This window comes from Alligator mississippiensis, chromosome 2 (genome assembly GCF_030867095.1).
Source record: "Alligator mississippiensis isolate rAllMis1 chromosome 2, rAllMis1, whole genome shotgun sequence".
Classification (NCBI taxonomy): Eukaryota; Metazoa; Chordata; order Crocodylia; family Alligatoridae; genus Alligator; species Alligator mississippiensis.
Genome location: NC_081825.1, coordinates 242147691 through 242168911, shown reverse-complemented (window position 1 = coordinate 242168911; position 21221 = coordinate 242147691). Strand labels below are relative to the sequence as shown.

The 21221-nt window shown below is 44.9% G+C and overlaps 2 protein-coding genes across 3 annotated transcripts in view; one reads left to right on the top strand and one right to left on the bottom strand.

Annotated features, from left to right (window-relative positions):
- GPR176 (G protein-coupled receptor 176) overlaps positions 1–12401 on the bottom strand; it is a 135643-nt gene extending 123242 nt beyond the window's left edge. The window contains exons 1-3 of one of the 2 annotated variants that reach the window (XM_059723005.1): positions 11555–11919; positions 4666–4964; positions 3594–3851 (exon numbers count right to left, since the gene is read on the bottom strand). In XM_059723005.1, coding sequence (XP_059578988.1) covers positions 3594–3822 — 229 coding nt within the window. In that variant the 5' untranslated portion in view covers positions 3823–3851; positions 4666–4964; positions 11555–11919. Of the gene's footprint in view, positions 1–3593; positions 4965–11554; positions 11920–12266 lie in introns of those variants that run through there. The other variant, XM_019496482.2, reaches the window with a different exon arrangement.
- EIF2AK4 (eukaryotic translation initiation factor 2 alpha kinase 4) overlaps positions 11946–21221 on the top strand; it is a 72537-nt gene continuing 63261 nt past the window's right edge. Inside the window, exons 1-3 of the mRNA XM_006275882.4 lie at positions 11946–12155; positions 15931–16046; positions 18505–18607. Coding sequence (XP_006275944.1) covers positions 12015–12155; positions 15931–16046; positions 18505–18607 — 360 coding nt within the window. The 5' untranslated portion in view covers positions 11946–12014. The remainder of the gene's footprint in view (positions 12156–15930; positions 16047–18504; positions 18608–21221) is intronic.

Below are 21221 nucleotides of genomic sequence, written 5' to 3'. Positions count from 1 at the left end.
TAGAATCCATTCCACCTTGAGATAGCAACAAACAAGGTATTATTTGCAACATGTGTCCACGCATTCTACTGGAGAGGAATGACTGGCCAGTAGTCAGGGGCACCTATACAGATGCACCAAGGCTGTTCTGACGCACTGCAATTAATTGAGTCTGCACCAGTGTGCTGTAACCTGGTAATTACCATGAGTAATTACCACACTACAGCAGACTCCAGCATCACGTGCATCAGTATCCCTGTGCTGAAAAGTGGAGGAAGGGGCGCTTTAACTAGAGCTCATTCAACAAGCTTTAAAGTGCCCCCATTGCCATTTTTCAGCGCTGGGATGCTGATACATGCAACATTCCAGGCACTTTAATTAAAGCGGCTCTCAAAGCCTCTCTAAAGCACCCCCCCCCCCACACACACACACTCCCAGAGCACATGTATAAATGTCCTAGGATACCAAGCTGGAATTTCAGAAAATAGGATTTAGTTCTCTGCTCTCCTATTGACCTCCCACATGACCATGGGCAAGAAATTTAAGGCTAAACAAAAGATTCTGGGGTGTCACAACACCTAAGTTTTACACATGACCTATGCACCTAGACTCCCTATCCAATGCATGGTGAAGAGTTTGGTGCTTCAGAATGGTATTAAGTAGGTGCAAGGCCAAACATGAAGCCACTTAAGGTAGCTACCAGGAAATGTTCTTAAGGATTTCAGTGCCTACCCATGGGCTACAGAGGCAGTCTGCAACCTTCTCCTGGGTTTAGGTACCTAAAGCAGTTCTCTCAGAAGGGGAGGAGAGATCATTCATTTCCTTTTTAAAAAGCTGCAGATGGTGGGGAGGGGTCTTTTAGATCAAAGCTTAGGTTGCCTATACACAAGCGGCGAGGCTGCTCCAGCACGCTGCAATTACAGCGTGTTGTAACAGGTTCAATTAGAGTCTGCTGGAGCGTGGTAATTACTGTGCTCCGGTATCTTGCGTATCAGCATCCCCATACTTAAAAGTGTAGTGGGGGTGCTTTAACTAAAACTTGAATGAGCTTTAAGTTAGTGACCCTTCCATCATTTTTAACTATGGGAACGCTGATACACGAGATGCTCTAGGCGCTTTAGTTAGAGTGTCTCTTGGAACCACTCTAAAGCACCCTGCCCCCCACATACACTCCTAGAACATGTATAAATGCCCTTAGGGGTTAGGAGCACTTCCCTAGTATGTGAGATACAGGCTCTATAGTTCTCTCTTGCTTCTCCCTCATGTGTAATAGACTTATGCAGACCACAGAAGCATGCAGGCCCCCATTTCGTTCTATAGCTGAATCTATGCCTGTTGATAGAGCCCAGATGGAGTTTGTTGGGGCCAGGCTTCATAAGCCAAATTGCAGTGTTGTCAAATTACATGATTATGGTGATTTTTGTTCTATTTAGTATATTTGTTCAAGTCCTAACTCCTGGATTACATTGACATTTTTTTTTTTAATTGAGATTCTTACTCTTGATAAGGTAGTGGGAAAACACCAGTCAAAAAGACGCTCTGACCCTGAAGCCCAAGAAGCAAATTAAAAGAACTCAATATTTTCTTTTACATCTCATTACATTTAGGTTGCTCTCATAATTTGAGGTTCTGGGTTGTGACTGAATTAACAATACTCTTATTATCTATATTACAACAGCATTTAGAGGCCACAGCTAAGTTTGCAGCTCCTTTGCAGTGGGCACTGTACAGACACAAGCATTAAAGGGCTCGCTCTTGCTTTTGTCTATTTAAATCATAGTTATTCATAAGAGATGAGAGATACTGTCCCCATTAAAATCTTGTAACAGGGAAAGGATCCACAGGACCCACTAACATGCAATTTCATTGTGGGCAGGATTAAGCAGTTTGCAGGAATTGGCAAGAACGTACTTTGGTTGCAGATGTATATTACATTTATCCCAGAGTAACTTAATTCTGCAGAACAACTCAAATCCCTGTACTGAAAAGACACAGGCCAGCTTTCCTGAGGTAACAGTTTGCAGCAGGCACTATTTCAGTTCCTTGCCATTAGATGTCAGGAAACCCAGAGTCACCTTTGTTACTTCAGTGAAAAGAGTTACCCAGAGATGAACTTGATGAGAGTTCTGGACTTGCAACACATGCACAACTATAACTTTATTCAGTAATGCCGTCTGTCATGTGCCCACTCCACTATTACTACAAAGTCAGTTTACTCTAGGGTGAGCTTTATATTTTTGCACTTGTTGTTTCCTCATTTAAGAAAACAAACAAATAAAGTGTGTTCCTGGTGGGGGTCTGAGCAGGATCTAAGTTGTTGCAAGTGAGAGAGGACAGAAATGCCAGAAAAAAGTGGGAACAGACATGAATAGGAAAGTTTCTGTGGGGTATGATGAGAACAAGATTGAATATAGTCCTACACTGGGCTATAATCTCCATGCCACGGATGGGAAACTAAACCCCAAAGAGATTCAGTATGTAGACATACTAGACAACATTCATAGAAGTCTGCAGCAAAGACAAGACCAGAACTCAGTCCAATAACTTAACAAGACCAGTTTACTTTCTTAAAATACAATTCACAAGAGAGTTCTTTAAAACACAATAAATGTGAATGGTCAAGAGAGGAATTCATGTTTAGTTACCAACATCCAAGAAACATACTATACCACTATTGAAAACATTTGGTCAATTATGACACCAAACTGTGGCCTAATCTCAAAAGGTAGGAACTAGCTGCAAACTCTCACTGAAACTCCAAGCTTGAAGAGTTGCAGGTGTTCAGAGACTCAAGATCAGACTCTATGTAAAACCTTCATGTTATTCAAGTTACTTGCTTTAAAAACTAAGCATTAGTGACACTTTAATATCCAATTTATTGATCTGCCAAACTGCATAAATTAAATCCACCTGTAGATGACAGCAAAAAACAAACAAACAAAAAAACCTTGCTTCCTTACTTGTCAAGCATGTCATGTAAATGCATTGCTCGCACAATTGTTTTCTAAAGACCTGCAAACAAGCCAATATATACAGATGTATCAATTATGTAGTCACAGTTACTATAATGCAACTGTATAAGGTTCTTTATGTACAGTTAACTGTTAGACAGCAAATAAATTCAGCATCATTGGGATAGCAGTACGTACAGCACAGAGAACACTTATCAGTGATTCAGTTGGAATCTGCAGGAGATCAATAAAAGATTAATTTGGTTTCAAAATAAACACTGCTTTGAATAAAATATACTCTCTAAATTAGCTAATAAAATAAGTCATATCCCACTGTTTTTGTGAATAAAGATGCTGTTCTTATATCTATTTAAAATACCTAAAGCAAGTTTTACTAAATAATAAATACTGTGACAAATTTCAACTGGGAGAAACCAACTAGTTTTTGATGGCAGTAATCGATATTACCCATTAGAAATTCACAGAAAACTTGAAAGAACACTTGATTAATTCTACCTAAGGAAATATTCAGAACCCAAAATGAATATCAAGAAGGGACAGTATGTTAATAACTTGCAGGCACATTAATTATTACTTTACTAATGGCTGTCAGAAACCCATGGACAAACTCAGAACAGAAAAATTGCAACAGAGCTTACTTACCCAGCAGTGAGCCTATAAAGATGACAATTTGCACAGTGGTAGTGAAATGTCTATAGGTTTGCTCCTCACTGTACACCCTGTTTTCCAAGGCACCAATCCCACTGGAGCTTCTGTTGTTCTGTCCAATTTCTGCAGTTGACACATTCCTAATTTCTAAAGCTCTGGTGACAGCTTGATAGAAGGCATGCTCACTTTCATTTCTTGAAATCCAACTTCTATTGTACCCCATGGTGAGCTTTCTTTCTTCTTCCTTCCTATCTAAGAGTCACACGTTATTGAACCGATACCTTTTGGTGAATGTAGCATACAGGCAAAAAAACCCCAAAACACTGCTTTGGTGACTAAATCTTGGCTCATCGTACCCAACATCGTCAAACGTGTGTCCTGAAAAGTGGGTTTGGCTTTCTGCGTCTGCCTTATAAACCTTTATACTCAGAAACAGAAGAAATGAAAAGAACTGGCTATGCCTTACTATTAGCTGTCCCATATTTCTTGTTTCTCCATGCCAGCGTTTCCTCAGCATGTTTTACTGCAACAAGCATGAATGAGAAAAAATACAGTCCACAACATATGCATCAGTCCCCCAACAGCCCAGAAGGTTACCAGAGCAGAAACAACTTACTGTAAATGAAACCAGGATTAGAAAACTTGCAGAACAATGGAACCTGTTTTTCAGCCCTACCCTCAGTCTCTGCTTAGCTGTTTCACAACCTTGAGAAGAAGAACATCTCTTTTTCAGGACCAAGTCTCCTACAGCTGTCTCCCTACTTACTCTGTCCACTTTTTCTTACAGTGAAGAATTAGCTTATCTTGTATATGTTCTTGCTGTGTGACACTTGATGATTAAAAAAAAAAACAAAACAAAAAAACCCTTCAAATTCCATTCAGGGGAAAATAAGTTAGTGTTCAATGGCTTCCACGGAGCACAAGCTTGCTTTTAGGAAATAATAATTTGTCCTGGAATCCAAAAAAACCAAAAAAAATACCACACCATTCTTCACAGAACCAAAAAATACAAACCTAAATAACAAAGCCCTCCACATTAATCCTATGTAAGCTTCTGTTAGCATACCTCCAGATCAAGCACAATTCCCTTTAAGAACTGGAACAATGTATATTCAAGCATCTGAATGATAGACTCTATCTGTATTCTTGTCACTCCACAGATTGCAGACTACCTTCAAATCCTCAGAGCTCGCAGCAAGGCTGCTACACTGGCTCCTAGGCAGCTTGCAGCACTGACTGCTGAACTGCCAGCTGCTGTGTTCATAGAAATCCTAAAGAAGAGAAATGAGATCACATGACCCTCAGCTGAAGGCTCTGGTTTTTGATGGCAGCCATCTTGCTCAAGGAGTTGTCAGTTCAAAGTACCTGAGAAAGAGAGAGGAAAGCATGAGCCCAAGTTTGTTTTCGGGGAGACAAGTTCCTATTGTGATAACTAAATAGAACGATTCTCAATACCTGGAGGGAGGAAGAGAATATTCTCTTCTCAGTTTCTGCTCCTAATGCTCATTCGGATCAACATTCATTTTCTGACTTTGTATTTTAAAGATCAGTCCTACAACTTTTGGAATACAACTTTCCTAACTGTCTCTTCCCCTCCATGAACATATCACGTGTTAATGCAGTAACTCATCTGGGGATGCTGCTCCTATTTGAACATACACACTGCGTTATTTGATTACACAAAAGGTTTTGAACGTGCATTGTAAACTGCTGGCTTAAATAACTTTTCAAATATGGCTCTTATACTGGGGGTAATTGTAGCTACATCACTCATTAAAGTCATGACAAGTAGGTTTTTGAAAATTCACCCCTGAAGATTCCCTACAAGTATTCTAGTATAAATTTATTCAAAGATACACAGTTAAATTTAAACATTGTTAAATTAATAAAGCCAGGTAAAGTGTCACTCAGTTACTGGTGATCAATTATTTCTTGTTATAAGTATTGTTAAATTCAGTTATGTATTACACCTACATTCCCCTCTTGTAAACTGAACATGTTAGGCAAACTGAGAGCAAGTTCCTAAGGGACCATCTCAACTCCTGTGACTTGATTTCTTCTGACAGCTATCTTCTACTGGAATAATGAATTGACAACCTAAAGAGTGAAACTCATGTGTGAAGGAAAGAAAGATTTTTAGCAACTGGTCATCAAGTCTCAATTCACTCCCCTGAATTAATAAGGATGAGCATGAGTTTTAACTCCTTCATAGCAAAATGCAAAACCTGGCCTTCTCATAACAGCACTGATATTTTTAAATATATAAAAATACAATACAATATAAACTGTTCTCATGCCAAATTCTGTAACCAAAGGTATGCCTCTTTAGAGCATGTATAATAATCAGGGACCATGGTTTTCTCTAATTTAAAAAAAAAATCCCCGATTTTTGGTTAAAAATAGCAACCCCCAATCTACATTTTCCCATGATTAAAATGAAACACCACTATATAGATAGTCTCCCTCTAACTTTCTGGCACCTACTCTGATATGCTGTTCTCTCTACCATTCCTCCCCCTCAAACCTTCCTAACTCCTTGTCTCTTTGCCTTGTCCCTACCAGTTCTCCTCCATACCGTGGCTCCTCATTAAATGTTTTCCCTCCCACCTGGTTTTAAATCCCTTCTCATTTCCCTCTCCAATCTTTTCCCATCCCCAGCTCCAGCTTTCCATCCCCCCACTCACTGCCAGTCTCTATTAGCCCAAAGGCTTCTTCTCTCAACCTATACTTTCTGCTTGGTCTGGTTCTTGTCTACACTACATTTGAATCAGGCAGTTTTCATGTCTACGCTGGCTGAACTAGGCAATGTTGGGAATGGTGGAGGCACCTGCATTCAGTCCCAATATCTGGACTCGGCACAACCCATAGCAGACACAACTACAACTGAAAGGTTTGATTCATCCCTGTATGGGAGCAGACTCAGTACAGAAACAATCTTTGCAGATTTTTTAGCTTCAGTCTAATGAGTTTCCCAATTATAATTTGTCAGAATCTATCATTTGGACATATTTTCACAGAAATGGCAAAAGACACATCCCTTACATAAAGGCCACCCACTGCTTAGTTCAAATTCCTGTTCCAAAGCATAGCATCATAACAGTCTCTAACATGGCAAAACAATATATTTTTCACAAACCTTGTTCTTGGACACAACTGAACCATTTCATCTGAAATTTTCCAAAAAAAAAACAAAAACAAAAAAACACTCTAGCCTAACACAGTCATCTGGCATGGAATAGTCCAAATGTTTAAACTCTGGCAAAGTTATAAACAGGGTCTTATACTGGGAAGAGTTGGGCAACCTTCAATATATGTGCTATTATCAGTCCTGTAATTACTGCATCACACTAAATAATTTTCTACCAGCATATGCAGAGGTGGATCCAGGATTCTACTAAGGGGGGTGAGGGAGCAACAACTGGTGCTACAGCAGGTACTGCAGTCCTGCTCCAAGACCCCCCTGCCACCACAGGGGTAGCAGGGTTCAAAATACACTCTGATTCTTGAAGGGTGGTCTGCAGCAGTGGCAGCTGGAAGTCAGAAGAAGCCATTGCTGCCACCTGAGCTGCTTAGAAAAGCATGGGGTAGGCCAGGGGCTCTCATCTCTTATGGTGGGGCTCAGCCCCCTCCCCCCCATCTCCCCATGTTTTGAACCCTGGGGGTAAACAGACCATGCTAAGAGAACAGAAGGCAGCAACTTCTTTAATCCCCCCAGTCAAGTAAGGACCTTTCCTCCCCCTCTCAATTTCCTCTTCCTTCCCCTCCATGCTCAAAAGCACATCTCTTCCCAGTCCCCCTGCATACTCCAGTTGATCTGGGGGCAAGGAGAAAGGCTCCAGAGTTACTTCTGCCTAACCCCAGCCAGGCTGAGAGCTGGGCTCAGCCTGGGACAGCCACAGCAGCAGCAAGAGAGCTTCCTCTCCTGAGCCTGCTCACAAGCTGGCAAGGAACACAGAAAACCAGGCAGGGAGAAGCCTGCATATTCTCACTGCCACTGTCCCTGGGCAGATCCAGGGGGGACGTCAAGGGGGTACAGTGGTACAGTCATACCCCTCCCACCTGGATTCCTGGCCTACCCAAAGTATAAACAAACTGCCTAGCAGTGGCAGCAACATTTTTATTCAGGCAGCAGTGAAGGAGTCACTAGACTTCATGGTTTATTATAATCTACCCCATCCCTTCTAAACTCTTTATTCCACAGGTGTTAATGACCCTATTTCCTTTTTAATGATCTTGGTGTTCACTAATCAAGCTAGCCTTTCTTTTTCAATTCTGCTGTCTGGAAGCTAGTGGCTTCTGGTAATGTAGTTCCTATTTCACAACCTAGTAGACTGTTTTTAACCCTAGATAAAAACTTTAACTCAAGGGTAGAAATAACTTTTAGTGAAGTATTGGATGCGCTGTCAAGATATTCAAGAAGTCTTGATTTTATGAATCTGAAGGAGATGTACATTTAATTCTAATGACTACAGGACTAAAGAAACAATTTTATTATTTTGCCTAGTTTGTTCTGTTTTTTAAATATAAAATGTATAACAAATTCATGTATATCCGTTTAGGTTAGATTTGTTTTTGCTTTGATCTTCAACTGAATAATATAGCCCTAAACCCCTAGCATGTTAGCAAAGCTTCTGGTTTCTTTTTACTTGGAGAAAAATATGTATTAAGTTATCTGTGGTGATGTACCACACCATCAGCATCCCCCTTTTCAAAACCCTAGATCCACTCATGTCTCCAGCTGATCCTGGCTCCCTGCAGAGCCCAGATAGAGTAGAGCAGGAGTAGCTTTGGAGCCAATTTAAACCCAGGGCAGATGGGGACAGCATCAGAAGTGGGTGGTAAAGGGGGAAGGGGAGGGAAGGTGTCACTGAGCAGGGGGGAAAGGAGATGGAGAATCCTTACTTGTTTTGGGGACTTAAAAAAAGTTCTGATGCTGCTCTTGCAGCATCAACTGAAAGCAGGGGAGGGGGAGGGGGGACTGCATCCATACTGAACGCCCCCAGATCCACCCCGTATATATGTTGCATCTTGTATTAATACATGCTATTCTATGTATGCCACACAAGCAAAATCAGCAAATGAATTGATTCAAAATGTGCACAGTACTTACACATGTTCTATGTCTGTAACAGAATTGCAGTGAACTTCTACTGTCATATATACATATATATTACACACACACACACACACACACACACACACACACACACACGCCACCTAAGTTTTCAGGTAAATTGCTTTTACAGTCAACTAATTTGTGTTCTTTAATGGGCCTAAGAAAGTCAGTATCCAATTGTTTATCATTTCTGTATGTATTTCAGTAAATAAACATATTTCACAGACTATAAAGAGAAAGTGAGGCAAATGTTTACATATCTGTCTATTCTCTGTAAACCACTATTACCAATATTTTTCTTATCCACATACAGAAGGGATAAGAAGGCACCTATCTAGTAACCAACAGTGAGCCTTACAGCAACTTTGGTTGGAAAGATCTGAGAATGTGTGTGTGTTCGTTCTCACATGCTTCCGCAGGTCTGTGAGGAAACTTTTAGGACAGGAAAAAGTATGTAATGACAGAAATGGATGTGACATGTATGTGACAGCAATATTAATAGGTGTTTGCCAAGTTTTAAATGAGTCTTGCTCAATAAATTTAACAATTTCTTCTGAAAAGATTGTGATTTCTACTGAATTTAAATTAGTTTTGCTGTGTTAAGGAATATTTTATGCATTAGCCCAGGGGTGGGCAATTATTTTGAGAGGAGGGCCACTTATCCAGTTTTGGCAGGCTGTTGAGGGCCGCATGGGTAGCCCTGCCCCTTGACAGGTGCCCCACCCTCTGGTCACCATCTTGGGACCAACATCCCAATGTCTTGGGACCAATGTCCCAGGGCCAGCACCGGTGGGGCCCAGAGTGGGGCACAGGCTGGCAGGGGTCAGTGGAGCCAGGCTGGGCCGCACCAGCAGGGAGGGGGAAGCTGGCCTGGCTCCATAAAGCCCCTGCCAGCTGGGACCCCACGCTCCTGCTGCCCTGCTCTGGGTCCTACCGGCACTGGCCCCAGGACACCGGTGCGGGCCCGTGCTCCCACTGGCTCCCCACCCACTCATACCCAGTGCCCCCCAGCCCCGCGGTACAGGCGGGGGGCAGCACACAGTCCTGACCCCCTGCTCACCGACAGGGAAGAAGCTGGTGCTGATCATGGGGAAAAGTGGCCCCTCACCTGCCCCATGGCTGGCACCCCATGCTGCAGGCGCTCACAGCCCACGTGGGGCTGTCTGGAGCAGGCACAAGCAGCCCCAGGTGGACTGTGAGCGGCTGCAGTGTGGGCAGACGAGGGGCCACTTTTCTCTGCGCAGGGAAAGAGCCCAGGGAAAAGCTGAGTGGGGGGGGGGGGAGAAGCAGCCCCTCCTCCGCCCCATGCCTGGTGCCCCACGCTGCAGGCGCTCGCAGCCTGCATAGGACTGTCCAGAGTGGGCACAGGCACGCCACGCAGTCTGCAAGCAGCTGCAGCACTTTCCCACCACGCTCCTTCCCTGAGCTTCCTGAGCTGGGGCAGCCACATGCTCCCAGCCCAGAAACCTTGGCTGTGGCTTCCGGCTGGCGGAAGGGGCCAGGCAGGTCCTGCTGTTGTTGGAGTCCACTGGGCTTCCCCTGGGTCCTACTGCCCTTGGTTCATGTCATTTTTTACAGGAACCAAGGGCAGAGAATAATAATTTTTCAAATTTTTTTTTTTGGAAAATTGTCCATGAAAAAATAAAGCCCTGGAAATTTTTCTGCCCCGCATCTCTGCTTGTACTGCCAAATTCCTAAACCCCATAGACTGGATCAGGGTCAAGCCATGTCCCATACAATGATACATTTTATATCAAGCCATGCAGCCTGACTGGGGCCAGGCTATGCCCCACACAGCTGGATCTGGGACAAGCCATGCCCCCTTCTCCTTCAGAGCCCAATTGGGCCCTGCCTCACTGCCCTGTGCACCAGATGGAGCCCACCAACCAGATCCAGCCTGCTGGTAGACTGAGCACTGCCCACCTCACCGGAGCAGGAACACCACTGATCTAGTCCTTTTTTGACACCTACTAAGGTCTTAACCTCAAGGCTGTTTTATGACAATAAGTTTCAAAGGTTAATTATCCATTGCATAAAAATATTTGTAGTAAACTTCTTGGGACTGGGATCATGTCTTCATAGATGTTCAGGCAATATCTAGTGTAACAGGATCCTTATTTTGATGGGGCCTCTGGGTAAATAATTAATGACAACGGACTAACTAGCATTGCAGATTGGAGGGGAAGAAATTTTCTGGCTTATTTAATCAGATGCTTTGTGGCTGTGGTATGTACAAGGGACCAGAGTGAATGTTCTTATGGATCCCTTTGGGAAATCAGTCCACTGCAAATTGGGGGGGGGGGGGGGGGGGGGGGGGACTGGATTTGACAGCTTGGGAGGTCCTTCCAAGTCCTTTGTTTCTAGTTAAGTTGTTATTTACTATGTCTACCCACTCCAAAAACTACAGCACAGTGACTACAGTGGCTGGTCCACATAGAAAGAATGGAAGCAATCTGGACACCAAACAAAGCGCCCCTTGGCTGTCAGAGGGGACAAAGCCACATGGACAACCAAGACAAAGATGATGTACTGTCTATGGACACGAAATGTGCATGACTGGAGATGAAGGCACAAAACAGATGGGAATGGATGAAGATAGTGGAGGCAGCCAAATCCCTCTAGGGCCGATAGTGCTAAATTATTTTACTTTTTATTTTACTTTTAGTCTAAAAAAGAGAATTATAATTCTGTGGGATTTGTAAAAACTGTAACCCATCACTTCGAAGATATCTCAAATCTGTTAAGTAAATCTCAGACAGAAGTCCTTGGGAAATGCATTGGTCTTGTTCAAAGCACCATTTCCCCCACTGGTGGTCTAGGCTCGTTCCCTGCCCTTTACCTCTGAGGAGCGCAGCAAGATACGGGTGACTCCGCGGGCGATTCGAAGAGGCCATGTCAGGAATCACTGCATTTACCTCTTGCTGACAGTTGGACTCTACCTGGGTCCTAGCCTGCTGGGATGAGGCTGGCAAGACTGAAAAGATCTCCCTTCAAGGAGGAATTCAAGCGAGCGGCGGCAGAGGCAGTCCGCTCCTTCCCGTGTGCTCGGCGCCGGGCAGGGCGCGAGCAAGGGGTGCCCGGTACTTAGCGGAGCACCGGGCGGGCGAAGAGGCTCTTCCGAGGCCGCCCCAGCAGCGGCGGAGCGGCGACAGGTCCGCCCGCGGCCGCGGGGGGCAGCAGCGGCGGCGGCAGCGTCCCGCGGGGCCTGGCGGCTGCCCAGGCAGGAAGCGCTGCTTCAACCGCGGCCGCCGCCGGCGCTCGGCGGAGCCCGGCCATGGCTGCCCCCTGCCGCCGCTGACATGGCCCGGGCGGGCGCGGAGCCGCCGGAGACCTACCAGCTACGCCAGGACAACGAGCTACAGGCGCTCGAGTCCATCTACGGCCCGGACTTCCGCGACCTGCGCCGGGCCTGGCCCCGGCCCCGGCCCCGCGCTGCCGAGGTGACCCCCCTCCCCCCCCAAACCTGCGGACGCGGCCTGGCCCCGCTTCGGCTGCCAGGGCGGGGCGAGCGCTGCGGGGCCCCGGAACAGGGGAGCGGCGCAGCGGCTCACCCTGCGCTCCCCTCCCTCGAGGGACACGGGCTCCTCGCCCCGGGCCGGCCCCAGCCAAACAGGCGGGGACAGGCCTCCCTGAGGCCCCCGCCACACCTTCGGGCGGCATCGTTGGGCCCTTGTAGCCGCCTGGCTCTTGGTTTCGAGCCGGACGCGAGCTGTCATGGCGGGGGCACCGCTTTGTGGCGGGTGAGAGTTGTGGCGCGGTGCCCGGGGGAGGTGTGCTGCAGGCAAGGGGCGCAGCATCCTCAGGCCGGCCGGCCGGCCGTCCTGCCAGCCCCTCGTGATGAGGGCACCGTGCTCTCGGGCCCATCACTGATTAAAACAAGTTAAAATCAAGCAACAGGGACAGGAGTGAGAGGCATGGGTTCAAAAGGAGCGCACCAAGGGGGGACACCGAGCAGGACACATGGGACAGCATCACCCTCTAGCTCTCGAATGAGTCAAGGGAGCAGACCAGGGACAGGGAAGCGGCCTCACAGGTCCCAAGGGCCCTCTCAGCCCGTCTCTTTCTTGGGCAGACAGACCATGAGCTAGGCTGGCACCAAGAGGAGGTTGACTCTGAGGTCCCGGGATTTGGTGGCGTCGCAGGTGGGGAGTGGGTAGATGAAAAGGTGCAGCCAGAACCTCAGCAGCAGGCAGCGAAGGAGCTGCAGCCTGGCACGCTCTGGGCACTGTCTGGTGTGCTTTGCTCCGTGTTCCCCCTCATGAACATATGACCCACGTGCCAATCCCTGTTTTGTTTTTATTTTTCCCGAGGAATTAGCGAGCATTACGCCTTTAGTAGCCGCTATCACCAAGGGGTGCTTATAGCTCTACTCAGTGGGCTTTGGCCTGCTATCCCAAATGACGTATCAAAAAGCCTGGCGCTCTCCAGGGAGGCATGCCCCAGGGTCTCCCTCTGCTCCTGGAGGGGACAGGAGTCAGGGACATCCCTAAACCACACCAGATCCCTGCTGTAACACAGCTGGAAGGGCAAATAACACCAATTATTCCTAATTGTCCCAAGGGAAAAGATCTTGTGTTCTGTGGGGAGAATCAGTTGCCTGTTTTTAGCATTTGAATACCACATTATCTCTCTAGCTAGCACTTCTTACCATGGCTCTTGGAGTAGGTCTGAGCAGGGGGCTCCTTTAAAACATTTTGAATGCTTTGTGGCTGCCATCAGCTGACTATTCTCTGATACACTTTGCCTCTTTTGGGTGCCCATGTCTTCCCCTTCTTTGGCTACCATCTACATGACTGCCAGTGTAATTAATGCTCAGCACTAAATACATTGTTTTCATAATTAATGCTTGTGATATGACTTGCTTTTTAATTAAATGTCAGTATTGCTCTTTCCTCCCTAATCAATTAAAGCCTTAACTAATTGTATAACTATATATCTGCTTAATTAATTTTCCTCACATTGCTTTACAGTATGTTAAAAATTAGGAGTCTAAGAGTAGGGTCTTGTTTAACTAGCCTAGTTTTCAAAAGTGCCATTCACATCACCAAGCCTGTTTAAAGCTTGCTTCACCATTCCCTTTGCAAGCTTCTGTGGTCCTTGCCATTCTCTCTTCCCTTGTCCTAAATTGTTGCAGAAGGAAACTAATGGGGAAATTGATTGGCTTCTTCTAGGTACCCTTCTCCCTTTCATTTTCCCTTTATGTAGCTTATTTTACCTTTTCTCAGCGTGCTTCCATTACATGCTACTCAACTTTTTCCTGACCTTCCAGTAAATCTAAATTCCCAGTGACAGAAATTTAAACACGTTTCTGTTTTGAGTTGGAGTGTTCCCATGATGGTCCAGGAAATGAACGAGAGGCAAGTGATACCTTTTATTAAACCAACTTTGTAGCTGGGAAAGATGTTGGACAAGCTTTTGGGCATCAAGTGTCCTTCCTCAAGTGAATTTAGGGACCCGAGGAAGGACACTTGATACCAGAAAGCTTATCCAAGAGTTCTTCCAACTATACTGTTGCTTGATTTAAGATACTAAAAAGTTTTGCCTTTCTGTTTTAATGCATAATTGTTTTTCTTTTAAATTATTCCAAAGGCTGCTTAAAAAAACAAAAGAAGGAAAAATAATATTTAGCAAAACTCCTAAACTTTAAAAAAAATCCTCCTTATGTCCCAGCAAAAGGATATAATACATGTGATGCTATAACACAGCATTGCATCAGAAAGAACATATTTTGCTCTGATATTTTCTTAAAGGCCAAACACAAGCAGGAATAAATTTAGATTTTATTTATGTATTTATTTATTCATTTGTTTATTTATTTTTGCCCTGTCCCCTGCAGCCTCTGCTCCCCACACTGCCATGCCTTTGCTTCCCGCTGCTTACCTTCCTCGGGCATCTCCAGCTTCTGCTGGGGTCTGCTCCTGTTAACAGCAGGTAGCACAGCACAGAGCTCCATCCTGGCTATGCAGCTGTAGCAGCTCTTGCTCTAGCTCTAGGGCTGAAGCTGCTGCAGCTGCAACAGCTGTTGTGTGGGGCCAGAGTCAGCGTGTGCTCCATGCCCGCAGCTAGACCGGGCCCCAGTGGGAGTTAGTGCTGCAAAGTGGGGGGGGAATAAGTAGAGGGGCAGGTGCTCAGGGGTGCAGGCACCGTGGGGAGAAGTAGGTTGTGGGGGGCAGGTTAGAGGGGGACAGGTGGGAGAGCTGCAAGTTGTGGGGCAGGCAACCGGGGTACAGGCATTGCAGGGGCAGGTGTGGGGAGTGCAGGCACTCCTGCTGGGGCCTGCAGGCACAGGTATCTCAGGGGTAGGCAGCTGGGGGGCAAGTGGTAAGAGGGACAGGCAGCAAGGGACAGGAGTCAAGCCATTAGAGTCCCCTGCTGCAGCCAGGGTACAGGGTGGGGACAAATTTAAGACAACTCTCCCAAATTCGATTTTAGACATGGAAAATTATAACATTTACATATTTTCTGTGTGTAGAATCTGATTATTGGGGAGTCATCTTAAGTTCAGAGTCCTTTTGGATTTGGGTAAATACGACACTCATGACATTTAAAAAATAACCCTAAATTCTACCCATTAAAAGAAGAATACTGGGTGGTCATCTTTGTCCATTAAAAAGCAATATAAAGTGTTAATGTTTATTCTAACTCGTTGAATGCAGAACTCCTTCTTATTCAACTTCAACTCATATTAGGATACAGTATAACCTCATAAATCCGGCATGCTCAGGACTGTAAGTAAAGTGCATGGAGCAGGGGTGAGGGGAGGGGTAACAGTGGCCGGTCGCTGCCCGGCCAGCTGGACGTGGAGAGAGAAGCTTGCACGCAGCGGCTGCTGCTGCATCCACCACTCTGAACCGCTGCTCCGCATGCATCCGTAGCTCTGGGATGAGCTGCTGAAGTGCCGGCTTTCTGAGAATTCCAGATTTTTAAAACCCAGATTTATGAGGTTACTGTACCACTCTTTCCAAATATTAGTAACCTGTCCTGCCCCCCTCTATGAAGTTCCCCAGATCTGCTGGATGAACTGTGCATATTTTCAAACTCTGCAGCAGTATGTTTAACATAACACAGTCACTGGGACTACTATAATTTTTTTACTGAGCAAACATAAACAACTTTATAGCTTTAATTTTTTAATGATCACCTCTGGATTACACAGGCCAAGGACTTCTTTCAACTGATTTATGTTTTAATTAAAAGCTTTTTTTTATATTGTAGGTAAAAGAGCCTCCTGAGATTAGTTTAGTTCTGTATCCTCGAGGATTGACTGGTAATAAAGAAAGCTATGTCAAAGTTGATTTGTGTGTCAAATGCCCACAGACATATCCTGATATGTGAGTAAACAACAAAGTATATGCTTTTCTTTATTTTCTCCTTGATAAAATTCAAATTCAAAGGTATTTTATCTAGGGGGGCAACAATAGTGACTTTTTTGGGGCCGTTACCAATGGCCGATTTTTAAGGATCCATATCGGCTGATACCAATCCAATTCCGATATGCAGCTGGGCAGTATGGAGACCAGCTTGGGGCTGCTAAATCTGGTGTGGAGGAAGGGGTGGGGGGGCAGATTGAGGCCCCCTCAATGAAGGAGGGAGTGGGACTGGGGCAGATGCTACTCAGCCAGGGCGGGGTGGGGCGTGGGACAGAGCCATGAGCGGCTCCTCCAGGAGGGGTGGGGGGGGAACCATTTCCGCTGCTGCATGCTTCCTGGGAGGGCATAGGGAATGTGTACCCCCAGATCTGCATGGGATGAGGATGGGCTGCCGCTGGGGGGGCTGGGCCAGGCTCTTCTTGGGGTGAGCAGCAGCAGTGCTTAGAGGGGGCAGTTGCCCCAAAATTTGCCGTGGCGCGTGCCCCCCCCGCCCGCCCGCCCCCTTCCAGTGCCACTGCCACTGCCACTGCCACCTGCCCCAAGCACAGCTCCAGCCCAAACCCCCACCGGGAAGAGTCTGGCCCCGCCCCACCCTATCCCACATGCAGATCTGGAGGTACCCCCCATGCCCTCCCTGAGTGTGTGCAGCAATGGGAGCTGCACCCCCCAGGCTAGCCCCACACCCTGCCCTGTCTGTGCAACACCTGCCCCTACCCCAGTCCCTCCCTCATTGTGGGGGCCTCAATCTGGCCCCCATGCTCCTCTTCCCCCCCCCCCGAATTTCCCCAGAACAGACTTAACAGCTAGATGCTGCTCTCCAGGCCACCAGGCTGTGCTCCTGGTCACATGCATGCTGCATCTGTGCATATGCACAGAGCATTTATCAGCCACATCAGGCAAAAATAACCAATTTCCAATACTGTCAATTATCCCTGTATCGGTGCCGATCCAATATGGGACCGATGTATTGGTGCACCTCTAATTTTATCTAATTCATTGCTTTTATTCTGGCCTTGAACATGTCTGTTTGTTAGATGTGGGGTATAGAAGTGGGGGACTTCTTGAGTGATCCATCTGGCAATGAGCAATCCTTCTGAATCGTGCATTTGAAACGCATCATCCCTCATTGTTCCTCATGTGACACAGCTGACAATGTTAGTTAGCATTTTAAGCTCCAGTTCAGCAAGGTACATAACCACATGTGCAGCTTGAACTGTGTGAGTGCATATTTCTATAGAAATTAGTGAATTTACTTGAGGACTTAAAGTTAATATGTGACTTTACTGAATAAGAGGCAAAATAATTATCTTTAAAGTTATGCACTTGCCCTATTTAAATCTGCTGTTCTGTACGGTGCTGAATAAGCTTTTTGGTGCACTGATGGGTATTTTTCTCTCAAACTATAGAAAAGGATTTCAGGTGATATGTCCTTGTCTAGGGTTTGGCCTTGATAGTACTTCCATAATTTTCTGGTTAAGTTTTACTCTGGTCGAATATGCCAGTGGATAATACAGCACATCTGCTTGTGATGTTGTCCACTGCTAGATACTCCAAACGCAAAAGTGACTCCATTTTAGTACACCCATTTGTTTTTGAGCACCAATTGTTTTCTGAATAGGAAAGGGAAACATTCCTAACCAAATGGTGATTTGGATTTGATTATGTCCTGAAACAAATGGCTTGTTAACCCTTAATGTTTGTATTATTTAAACTAGCATAATTGCAGATGTTTTTTTCTTATGCCTAAAGAAGCTTAAACTTTTAAAAGATCATGCTGCTATTTATCTTAATATATTCCAGTGCAGTGTGTGGCTCAGACTAATTGTATATTGCCAGTGTATTGGATAAGGGAATCTAAATCTAAAACATCCATATCTCAAATCAGTAATATGTCACATTTTCAGTACAGGTTTCCCTCGCCAACCACAGTTTTGAGTATCCATGCTTAATATTCTATATACCATTTTGGCTACCGCAGTATACCATGGTTTTCTGTGGCCGTGCATCAGCCCGCCACTTGCCATTTTTCCAATAAGCCTTTTGTCTTGCCAACCACAGTTTTGCCAACCACGGGAACTTTCAGGAACCTAACCCCAGCGGTTGGTGAAGGAAACCTGTATGGTCTTTTAAAAAAGAAGTTATTGGTAAGAGGTCTTCTTAGCACAGCCAGCAGGAATATCCGGACAGTTCTGCTAGTTGTAACTGTTTAGACCCTCTAGAGCTAGGAAACTGGACTGTTGTAGATAAAGTAGTTTTGTTCAGTAGTCTTGTGGACAATAAATTACTTGTTTGGGTATTGAATAGTGATTGTTGGCTCACTGCCAAGAAAACCTTTCATTGACCTGTTTTGTAGTGTACATGGTCTCTGATATGCATCTGATTCTTGATACATGCATTTCTTCTGATTTCCTTCTCCCAGTGTCCCTGAAATAGAGCTAAAAAATGCAAAAGGCTTGTCAAATGAAAACATTAATTTACTAAAAAAACAATTGGAGGAGTTGGCAAAACAGTGCTGTGGAGAGGTAAGAGTTTTTTTTGTTTTGAAAAGCCTCATTTACTCCTAAAGAGTTTTGAAAATGTTGCAAAGTTAACTATTGTCAAAATATGGAACTACAAATATATCAAAATTAGGAGATGGTTATATCTCACTTTGTAAACTGTAAATTCTGCTTCCAGGCTCATTTTTATACATGTTTACCTGCATAGAAATATCCTACAGATAAACACATCTGTGTTTAATTTTCTTTCTTTTACCTTTTGACATGGAGAAAAACTAAAAGTGTTAGTTCCTTCAGTATATTAAAATAGGAAATTGAGAGCAAAAATATCCTTGTAGACCTCTATGTCAGTTGCCTTCGCACATTGGTCTGGCCATATTTGCTTGGCTTGTTTTTTAATTATACGGTATATTTCTGTTCTATTACATCTAATAACTCTCTGACAGCTTCTTTTAAAATATTCCTTCAAAACACTGTCAGTGCCTCTGGGAACTAACAGTTTACTATTGGACTCCTGACGTTTTTGTAAAAATGTGCTAAAGATAGTGAGACCTAATATCTGAAGTTAGGTGAGGGTTCTCTAGTTGCGATGCATTTGCTGATGATTCATGGAGAATTACTTGGTCACATCATGTTGATACTCATCCTTGTTTCTAGTTGTTACTTTATCTTAAAACAAACTAAAATCTTTAAATATTTTTCTAATGCTACTCTGTTTCTGTATGCAATTGCTGTCCTTGCTACAGGAATATGTTCTAAAAACATAAATTGGAAAAGAATTATTTTCACTAAAGAACAAGATGGTAGACTCTGAAAGGGTTCTTTATTAAATGTAGTCTGTGCTATGAGACGTTTAGGGGGTTTCCATACCTAGTCCTATTAAAGGCATGTTATACCAGTGGTACCCAAACTTTTGACCTGACGGGTCAGGTGGGTGGTGCCAGACACTTCCATGGGCTGCATCCATTTGATGAGCACAGTCTAGCTGTGCAGGGGTTGTGCAGCTCAACCTTGATACGTCCCAGTCTGGACACACATGGTGGAGGAGGAAGCAGCCCAGTCCCCGTTCAGATGCACAGGGTGGAGCAAGTCACGTCAGGCCTGGGCAGCCCCAATCTGGATGTGCAGACTGGAGAAGGGTTGGAGTGGTTCCAATCCAGATTGGCGAGGGGTGGGAAGTTAGGGTGGGGAAAAAGAGAGCATCCTTGCCCCAATCCAGATACGGCCATTGCCCATATACGTGGGCAGTGACCCAGGGCAAGACTAGAGCTGGCTGTGTGGAGCTTCCACTGCTCTCCATTGCCAAGTTTCCAATCTAGGAGAGCCCCGCAGACTGAATGTTATGCCTCTGTGGGCCTCATTTGGCCTGAGGGCTTGAGATTGAGCACCCCATGTTATACTATAGAAAGAAGGTTATGCTTTTAGAGCAGTGGTCCCCAAACTTTTTAGACCATGGATTGGCAAATGATGGACCGGAAGTGACCATGGACCAGCAAACTTCAGACCAGCATACTGTAGTCTGGAAGTGACCAGCATACTGCGGACCAGCAGCCAACCCTTTTTTAAACTGAGTATAAAAAGGGGTTGGCTGCTGGTCCGCAGTATGCTGGTCACTTCTGGACTTCCGGTCCAGCAGCCAACCCTCCTGCAGACCGGCAGCCAACCCTTCGGAGCCCAGTACCAGGCCACAGCCCAGAGGTTGGGAACCTCTGTTTTAGAGTGTTTAGAAATGTTTTTTTTTATTTGCTTAAGTGTATCTGGGCACATGTTCTTAGTTTAAAGTGATACCCTAGAAAAGGTGTTTTGTTTTGTGCATGGAATAAGAAGATGCATGCACAGTGCAGTATGCCTTCTGTTTCCATGTTGCCCTCTGGCTTTATTATGTGCAAGCAAGGGATTAATTATTTAAGATGCTTGTAAATCTCTTTGCTTGAGGCACTGTGTGCAGTATGCTGTTATCACATACCTTCTTGCAACTACAAACCTAGCCCTATCTGGGCCTATCAGTAAGTTGCTCAGGTGAGGAGGGAAAACTTTTTACAGGGTGTAGCATTAATTTTGGAAGAATAGTTGCCTTTTTCATGTTTAGGATTGTTGAAATTAAAAAATGGGCATTATTTGATTGATACAGTGGGTCATCCAACCCAAGCGGGCAGTGACAGAAAACTATTACTGTCTGGCAGGACTAGAAGTAACCCTGAGTCCTGGGCTCAGTCCACATCCTACTGGATGATGGAGGAATAGCTATCCTAAATGATTCTGTTACATCTATCGTGTAATAATAGTCAACTGAATTGGTACCTTTTATGATAGTCTTAATAGAGAGGCTAACAACTGAATGGGTTCAGGAACTGGTCTATTCTCTGAGTGTCCTGAGGCAGTCTTTTCAGATGATGGTTGAGATATAATTAGGAGCTTGTAATACCAGTCACTGTCCATGTTATCTGTTCTGTTTAATATATTTAGGAGTTTGAACTGTTGGTGTGATTCTTTCTATTTTATTATAGAAAACAAATTTAGTGTGAGAGGAGAATTGTGGCCTGATGGCTTTGACAGTATGGCTTTTCATTGCTGATCTGCCTAAAATTTCAAACTGAGCCGTCATGCTCTTGTATTTCGTCAGGTTGCCAAGTTATCT